This window comes from Thamnophis elegans, chromosome 12 (genome assembly GCF_009769535.1).
Source record: "Thamnophis elegans isolate rThaEle1 chromosome 12, rThaEle1.pri, whole genome shotgun sequence".
In the NCBI taxonomy this organism is placed as follows: domain Eukaryota; kingdom Metazoa; phylum Chordata; class Lepidosauria; order Squamata; family Colubridae; genus Thamnophis; species Thamnophis elegans.
The window spans coordinates 40,315,201-40,324,329 of record NC_045552.1 but is presented as its reverse complement, the minus strand read 5'-3'; the positions used below and the strand labels follow the sequence as shown (position 1 = coordinate 40,324,329).

General features: G+C 43.0%; 1 protein-coding gene across 1 annotated transcript; it reads left to right on the top strand.

Annotated features, from left to right (window-relative positions):
* Window positions 1-683: 683 nt before the first annotated feature.
* On the top strand, window positions 684-6,708 carry NXT2 (nuclear transport factor 2 like export factor 2). The gene is made up of 4 exons (XM_032228652.1): window positions 684-1,002; window positions 3,628-3,714; window positions 4,318-4,462; window positions 5,885-6,708. Exons 1-4 carry the CDS (start codon window positions 988-990, stop codon window positions 6,061-6,063), a joined length of 426 nt encoding a protein of 141 aa, XP_032084543.1. The 5' UTR covers window positions 684-987; the 3' UTR covers window positions 6,064-6,708.
* The last annotated feature ends 2,421 nt before the right edge of the window (window positions 6,709-9,129 follow it).

Sequence of the window (9,129 nt, the reverse complement as noted above, 5' to 3'; positions counted from 1 at the left end):
TTCAAAATTTGGCTGCTTGACAAGCAGCTTGTATTTATGACAGTTGCAGCTTCCCAGGGTCAGGTGATCACCACCTGCACAAGCAAAGTAAATGGGGGAAGCAGGATTCACTTAATGACCACACAGTGACTCACTTATTAACTGTGGCCAAAAAGGGCAATGAAACTGTGTGTGATTCAGTTAACTGCCCTGTTTAGCAACTGAAATTCTGGTGCAATTGTGATTGCAAGTCAAGGACTATATGTACATAGTTACGGTTTGGGGGAGGAGGGGGAGAGAGAGGGAGAAATGTAGTCCTCAACCTAAAAGTTCATTTAGTGACCGTTTGACCTTATGACACTGAGAAAAAGTGACTGAAGACGGATTTTCACACAACCGTTTCAGCATCTCCATGTATACGTGTGACTGTACTCATACGTATATGACATATACACATATTATATGTGTGTGTATGCAAATATCATATGTATATGTAAGAATGTATGTATGACTGACACACACACACAGAGGCCAGGCCCTTCTTGAGTTGGGGGGGGGGGGAGCCCTTCCTTACCAGCCTTCATAGCGACACGTGGCTCCCACTTCCGCCCATTGCCGGAAGTCGCCGTGGTCATAAGGCCCGCCAGGAGTTCCAAGCGTCGTCGCTCTAGCTTTCAGCACTCTATGGCGGAACCGCTTCCTTCCTTCCTTCCTTCTTTCCTTCCGAAGCCAGGAGATACCGTGCTCGGTTCGCTCGTTATTCGCCGGATGCTACGCAGAGTTGCTGGACCGTGGCTCCGGTCTCTGCGTTGAGGCTGTTTCAATCTATCTTGCGCGTTCCAAGCCGAGCCGGAACTGTCGGAGTGGGCACCTGAGGCTCACCGGAAGGCGTTGGGAGCCGGACCGGAAGGGGGAGCAGATTTGTTGGGGAGCCTCTCCCGCTTGACCTGAGGGCCGCTCGGCTTCTGACGGCGCTTGTGGGCGGCCGCCCGGGGAGACGCCGCCGTCATGTCCGCCTTCGTGTAAGAGAAGCCCGGGCGCCGCACTACGATGCCCATCTTCCCCGGGGGGGCGGGGGGGCGGAGGATGGGGCTTGTGGTCCGAAGTAGCGGGGGAAAGCGCGAAGGTCGGGAGGAGCGAAATTGGGTTTTCATTGATGAAATGTCTTCCATATATTATGTTTATTATATACGTGTCTCCCAAAGGGCTTTTTTCCAAGAGGCAACTGGACTTTCTGGTTTTTTTTCTTTTAAGACGTTTCGCTTCTCCTCCAAAGAAGCTTTTTCAGCTCTCTCGCTCTCTCTAGATTATTTTTTTATTTTTTTAAAATTGTTTTACAAAAAATAAAGATGTTTAAAACGTTTGTTTTTGTTAGCTGCGAAGTCATATCCGACCCATCGCGACCCCATGGACAACGTTCCTCTAGGCCTTCCTGTCCTCTACCATCCTCTGGAGTCCATTTAAGCTCACACCGACTGCTTCAGTGGCTCCATCCAGCCACCCCATTCTCTGCCGACCCCTCCTTCTTTTGCCCTCCATCTTTCCCAGCATTAGGCTCTTCTCCAGGGAATCCTTCCTTCTCATTAGGTGGCCAAAGTCTTTGAGTTTCCTCTTCAGGATCTGGCTTTCTAAAGAGCAGTCAGGGTTGATATCCTCTAGGACTGACCGGTTGGATTGCCTTGCAGTCCAAGGGACTCGCAGGAGTCTTCTCCAGCACATAGAAATATCTGTTTTATGAAGTAATGTATTTTTTCCAGCAAAAATAGAATAGAATTCTTTATTGCCCAAGTGTGATTGGACACACAAGGAATTTGTCTTTGGTCTATATGCTCTCAGTATATATAAATAAAAATAAAATAGAATACATTCTTAAAAAATCCTAAGGTATAACACTTACTGATTGGCATAGATTACTAATAAGCAATCTAATAAATTGGTGTGTGTGTGTGTGTTGTACTGAGCCACAAAATTATGGTGAGTTCAGAAAATGATGAAATATAATAATGTTGGATTTTGTGTGAAAAGAATCAGAATGTTTTCTACTACTTTTATATGGTGCTGGAGCTAAAAATGAAGGAGGAGAATGTTGAAATTATAAATATTTACATTTGCAGTTTTTCTTTTCATTGATTGGGAATGTAGTAAAGAAGCAAAGGATGGCTAAAGGAGAGAGGAAAATAGATTGTGGTATTTCAAAAACAGGATATCAAAAACAGTTAATAATGTGAGGAATGTACAGTAGAACCTCAGGTCACAAACGCTTCTGACCACCACCAAATTGGGTGCAGTCAAACACAGCCCCGTCAATTTCCCCTGCCATGACTTTTTTTTTTACACACATGCGCAGTTAGTCTTGCTCCCAATCACGACCAAATTGGGTTGCAACAGAAGTCCTGGAATGGATTACGGTCGTGACCAGAGGTTCCAATGTAGTTGGTTAGGTCTCATCCATGTTAAACTTTCAAACAGTTTTTGTTAAGGGTTTCAGTAGGTGGCAGCATCTGCCTAATCTTCGGCAGGTTCAAAAGTTTAAAAAGACTGCCTCACAAGTGGTTAGAAGGGACACTGCCGGGGAATCCCTTGACTTTGACCCAGCAATGTCCATAATAATCTATGGTGATCTCAAACTAACCTTATTGGTAGGAGTTATCATTCTCTCTCCACCAACACCCGCTTTGGAGTACATGATGGAAATTCAGATCCCAGGAGATGGGATCTAGGAATGCAGTCTGGTTGCATTGAAAACACTGTTGCCTTGATTGTCCAGCAATTGTTTAAGGTCGATCTTATATAAAAACTATAATGGGGGAAAACCCACTAAGAATCACCCAGAAAACCCATTATGTTGCAATCATTTAATTTTGTTTGGTTTTTTGTACTGATTTGTTGTTGTTGTTAGTTGCTAAGTCGTGTCCGACCCATCGTGACCCCATGGACAACGTTCCTCCAGGCCTTTTGCCTTTGGTACTGTCCATGGGGTTTTTGTGGCAAAGATACTGGAGTGTGTTGCCATTTTCTTCTCCAGTGGATCACGTTTTGTCAGAGAACTCTGCTATGACCTGTCTGTCTAGGGTGGCCCTGTACAGCATAGCTCATAGCTTCACTGAGCTACATAAGCCCCTTCGCCACAAGAAGGCAGTCATCCATAAAGGGGTTTTATTGATTATATGCCATCAAGTTGGTGTAAATTTTCAGCGCCCACATGCATAGGTTTTCTGCATGATGATGTGTCCGTAATTTGCTCTTTCAAAGGTGTTTGCATCACAACTGTACCTATATATATATATGTTTTTTACAGGGTTGTAAAATGGGAGTTTTCTCTCTTTCTTAGTAGCAGAAAACGAGGTCACAATCTGTACCAGGTTCAGTATGCTGGATCATTTGGAACCCATTTTAGGATCTAGATAATTTCCAGAACAGTTGCAATGGCCTTTTTTGGCAACAGAGCAGCCTATGTTGGCTACAAGCTAGTAAGTGATGGGGTTTCTATACCCATGTGAGTCAAATTGTGACACAAAGGCCCACATGCCCTCTGACAGTTGAATGTGGGTCAGGTAGCACTTGGCAGAGTAGAATGGCTAAATCTGACTAGCATACTGATGATGTCCCTTGAGGATAATTTCATTTCACTATGTGGGTTTATTTTAGGACTTCAAAGTCTACGTGGATCAAGCATGTAGAGCAGCAGAAGAATTTGCAAATATTTATTATGAAACCATGGATAAAAGAAGAAGGGTATGTAGATTTCTAATAGCTATTTTGTGAGTTAGGAATGCATGGATTCATATGTTTTTATCTTTCCTTTATTACTTTTAGAAATGCCTCACTGTTTATATTAAACTAAGAGTCAACTAGAGCCAGTTTGATGTAGTAATTAAGGCATTAGACTAGAAATTGGGAGACCATGAATTGTAGTCCCACCTTGGGCACTAAGTCAGCAGGGTGACTTGGACCAGTCACTTTCTCTCAACCCTAAGGATGGCAAAACCTTGCCAAGAAAAATGCAGAGACTCATCCAAGCCATCTCTAAAAATCGGTTGAAGTGTCCGGTTCTCTTTTTACTGGAGATGTTCTGAAATTGAAACAACCTGTTCTAATTTAGAAACATTTTGCACACTTCCTATCTTTAGTTGCATAGTTCTTATCTATCAGTTTATTGGGGGCTGATGTTTAACTGAGCGGAGTTTTCCCAGAGAACCTCTTTAAGAATTCTTTGAATGTTTTTTTTTTAAAAAGGCAATAGGTTGACTGTAAGACAAAGCAGATTTTTCAATGAGGGTTTGCAACTGGAAAAGGCAAATCCAGCTGGCATTTCACATGTTTTCTAATGTTCTGCAGGTATTAACCAGACTGTACACTGATGATGCAACTTTAGTTTGGAATGGGAATGCCGTATCTGGCCAAGAAGCCCTTGCTAAATTCTTTGAGATGTTACCATCTAGTGACTTTCAACTGAACACGTTTGATTGCCAGCCTGTTCATGGTAAGATAACTTAAGAAGAGAGTGCTACTATCCACAAAGTTACTAATATGCAGTACCATGGGTAATCTTTTCCATAACGTGAAGGACAAATAGCTCTACTCTGAAATGCAATTAAAATATTTGAATTTGTATAGGTAGGAGCTGTCTGAATGTTTCCACATCATTAGTGTGATTCTTACTTATTCTTTTAGATTTTAGAAAGTAGCGTAGTAGACTACCCTCCTGCTTAGTCCTTTTGAACGCAGCCTCCAATTCTGCATGTCACTCCAACTGAGGAACGAACTTTCTCATAGCGCCCAGAGTCTCTTGGCAGGGTGAGACGAGCGGCATATAAATTAAATAAGTCTTTGTCCGCAGTGGAAATCCTCTTTTCTTCAGTTTGCCTGAAGGTTAACAGCATGTGGTTTGAACTATTGGTTCTCAAGAATGTGTCACAAAATGCTTGCAGTTGCAGAACAGAATTGCTAGTTTCAATGTACTTTGATAGGTTTGAACGAAAGAGGCAGGGGATACCAGCAGCACCTATGGGTGGGGGTGCATTTTTTAAAAAGGCAGGCAATTGGGTAGGTGCGTCCCTATGTATGCTGCAATGTAGACATCTCTTTGCTCAGATGAATAATGTGATAAAAAAAAGCTGCTGAATTTTCTTTCAAGTAGGTAGGGTAAAGATAAGGGAATCCCTGCAGATTTTACTCCACTGGTCATTGCCAACTACCCTGTTTCCCTGAAAACAAGACCTCCCCGGATAATAAGCCCAATCAGGCTTTTGAGCACATGCGCTAAAATAAGCCCTCCCCCCCAAAAAAATAAGCCCTCACCCAAAACATTTAAATACATGTGCAGCCGGTCCCTGCCATTTCCTCTGGTTGCTTGTCGCGCAAACAACACGAGGTGAGGCGGCGAGGCTGGAGTGAGGGGGAACAAGCTCCATGCAGTCCACACACCCTTACCTAATGGCCGCTCCCGCAACCCTAGCCTATTCTGCCATGTTAATGGCCACCGCAAAAAGAGTGGCAGGCCCAGCCACATGCAATACAGAAGCAGCCATGAGGTGACCACACTCACCGCCTCCTGCACCACAAAAAAAATAAGACCAAGTGCTTATTTTCGGGATCAAAAGAAAATAAGATCCTGTCTTATTTTCAGGGAAACACAGGATAGGAGACAGTAGTCATCTGTGTTTCAAGGCCAACATTTCCATGGTCATGTGGCCAGCATGGCATCACCTTCCCACCAAAGTGGTGCCTATTTATCTACTCACATTTGCATGCATTTGAACTGCTAAATAGATGACTTCTAAGTGCCGGGAAAGATTTGGAATGAGATTGAATGCCTTTAAAAAAGAAATGTCCATGCTTGTGTTTAGAAATAGACTCCTGAGGAGCAATTGTGTTCTAGCATCTTTCTCTTTCTTTTTTCAAGAGCAAGCGACCCAGAATCAAACTACTGTTCTTGTTGTGACCAGCGGGACTGTCAAATTTGATGGCAACAAGCAACATTTCTTCAACCAGAACTTCTTGCTAACAGAACAGACCACAAATAATAACACAGTCTGGAAAGTCATGAGTGACTCTTTCCGTTTCCAAGAAGCCCCTCATTAGAGAGAGGAGCAAGATATCTTCTTCTGGATTATTATTGTTATTTTTAATAGCCTTGGTTTTGTGGGTGAGCCTGTTGAGTATGGAAATTCACCCGTCCCTGCGCATCTCTTTGTATGTTTCACAGTTATAGCATATGTTGTTTATTAATGAAAGAACTTTCCTGTTTTCAAGATTTCATTAGGCTGCATCACAGCCAAGCTTAATTCTACTTGATTACCTCTAGGTGGTAATGGACACATTTTTATAAGCATTCTCTGCACTTTCCAACTTTAACCAATTTTAGATTTAACACATGACGGACTTTTCTTCTCCTCTGAATATTTTGGGAGAAATGCTATTAGGCAAAATTTTTGTTTACTTCAGTGAGAATTAAAATTATGGTGGGAAGAGACCTAGATTGTATCTGTGATTCATGAGATCTTCTGGAATTTGTGGGCCTTGCTGAAACAAGTACAAGAATTTTGCTACAGGTTGGGTGAAACCTGAGCATGTAGTTGATTTATTCCTGTGGGATTTCCCTCTCTGTTTATGCTGTTTTTATACATGTTTGCATTTTTCAACTATTCCATAGCAGTAATTGCTTCAGGTTTCGATATTCGGGGAGAGAGAAAAGGTTTTATTAAAAGGGGAAATCCATCTCAGGGATTTTTTTGTTTGTTTGTTTGTTTGTTCTCTAAAACGTTCTTCGTTTGGCGTTTTTCACAGTGAAAAGTCAGAACATTTCTGAGCAGTTAGGGATAAATAAATTTAATGGGATAGAAAATACCCCACGTTACTCTGTTCAATCTTGCATTTGTTCCCCAGTTTTTCCCAATCTGTAGGAAATGTGCCCAATACTTGTTTTGCTGCTCTCCCATGCCACAACATTGTTATGACCAAATCCAGTTGTGGATTTGAATCTTGGTCATGGTTGTCCCAAATGTTGCTTTTCAACTGGACTTTTTTTTCTCCTTGAAAATGTTTCTCTTGGCATCCCAGAATCTTCTTTGCTCTCTTTGACAATGGGACAATCTTGGTTAAGAGCTTCCTGTGTAATGTTTTGAAATGTCAAACGTTAATTCTCCCCCTTCTTCTGTGCCACAAATTTGAATGGTAAGAAGCATTACAGGAAGAAAATTAACACTGAAAGCTTTCCACTAGAATCTGTTAGGCCTCTTGCGATTTTATCAGCTAAGACTCTTCATTCATCCCTATGTACAAGTGGCCCTCGACTTACAACCATTCATTGGGCAACTATCCGAAGTTACGACAGCACTGAAAAATACAATTTATGACCAGTCCTTGCATTTATGACCTCTGCAGCATCCATCCCTATGGTCACGTGTTTGAAATTTGGGAACTTGGCAACTGGGGATGTATTTGCAACAGTTATAGCATCCCAGGGTCATGTGATTGTCATCTGTGATCTTCCAACAAATGGCGGAAGCCAGATTCATTTAGCAACTGCATATTCGCTTAACTGGCGTTTGCTTAGCAACTGTAGCCAAAAAAAAAAAGGTGGCATGAGCACGACTCGCATAACAACCATCTTGCTTAGCAATGGAAAATTCTGGTCTCTGTTGTGGTTATAAGTCAAGGACTATCTGTAGTGCAAAGGTCATACTGGGAAATAAGATCCAGATTGTTTTGGTGGTTGGATCTTATTCAGACGCACTGGTGCTTTTCTGAAGAGGATGCTGGACTGGCACTTATAAACATGCACTTACAAAGTGCCTTTTCCCAAAATGAAGTTCTGAATTAATCTGATTAGTGCCATAGAAACATGTTTCACCTAAGGCGGTGTCTACACCTTCATAGTTGCAGGGCCTATCTTTTATATGCCTTCCAATTCAACAGAATCTTGGGAAGTTATTATTTAAAGGGGCTTGGTACTCTGTCCAACCAGTGAGTAATTCACCCAAAACAAAATGGGAACAGAATCAATTTGGGTTGGGAGGAAAGCCGTCAAAATACAATACAATGGAACTGGAAGGGACCTTGGAGGTCTTCTAGTCCAACCCCCTGCCTAGGCAGGAAACCCTATACCATTCCAGACAAATGGCTATCCAACATCATCATCTTAAAGACTCCCAGCATTGGGGCATTCACAACTTCTGGAGGCAAGCTGTTCCACTGATTAATTGTTCTCACTGTCAGGAAATTTCTCCTCAGTTCTAAGTTGCTTCTCTCCTTGATTAGTTTCCACTCATTGCTTCTTCTTCTACCCTCAGGTGCTTTGGAGAATAGTTTGACTCCCTCTTCTTTGTGGCAGCCCCTGAGATATTGGAACACTGCTATCATGTCTCCCCTAGTCCTTTTCATTAAACTAGACATACTGCAACCATTCCTCATATGTTCTAGCCTCCGGTCCCCTAATCATCTTTGTTGCTCTTCTCTGCACTCTTTTCTAGAGGCTCCACATCTTTTCTACATCGTGGCGACCCAAACTGGATAGAGTATTCCTAGTGTGGCCTTACCAGGGCATTATAAAGTGGTATTAACACTTTAGGAAAGGAAACACTTTAAGGAAAGTCCCAGTCTGAAATTGGTAGGGGGCTATGCACAGGGGTGGGATTCTACCAGTTCTGGCGAACTGGTAGCTCCGACGATCAACTGGGAGCAAACCAGTTTCCTCCGACAATCAAGTGGGCCCGCCTGCTTGTCCCTGAGTTTTATTGACCTTTATCTTCTCAGCCGAGTGGCGCAATGAAGTAGATTGCCGCGCCTCCAGTTTTCCTCCCCAGCAGTAATGTGGAAGGTAAGTCTTCTCAAAACTGCACACGTGCGCGTAGCGAACCAGTTGTTAAACTGGTGGGATCCCACCCTTGGCTATACAGGAAGTAGATCCACAGGGCCTCTCTTTAGAGTAGGCTATTTGTGCAGTATCTTGGGATATTGCTGGACTGTGATGGCAAACCTATGGCACGTGTGCCCGAAGTAGCACCTGGAGCCACATCAGCTGGCAGGCACGGCGTCGCCTGTTCCTCTTCCATATTTCTGCCGCATGTGTGCGCAACGATCAGCTGTTTTTTGTGGCAGTGCCAGAAACCAGAAGAGCTGTTCTTTCGATTTCCATTGTGCGCATGC

What these genes read in the sequence shown, in the direction of transcription:
- NXT2 (XM_032228652.1), top strand. An exon ending in CCATGGATAAAAGAAGAAGG is followed by an intron (nt 3,715 to 4,317) that starts GTATGTAGATTT and finishes AATGTTCTGCAG; the next exon opens with GTATTAACCAGACTGTACAC. An exon ending in TGATTGCCAGCCTGTTCATG is followed by an intron (nt 4,463 to 5,884) that starts GTAAGATAACTT and finishes TCTTTTTTCAAG; the next exon opens with AGCAAGCGACCCAGAATCAA.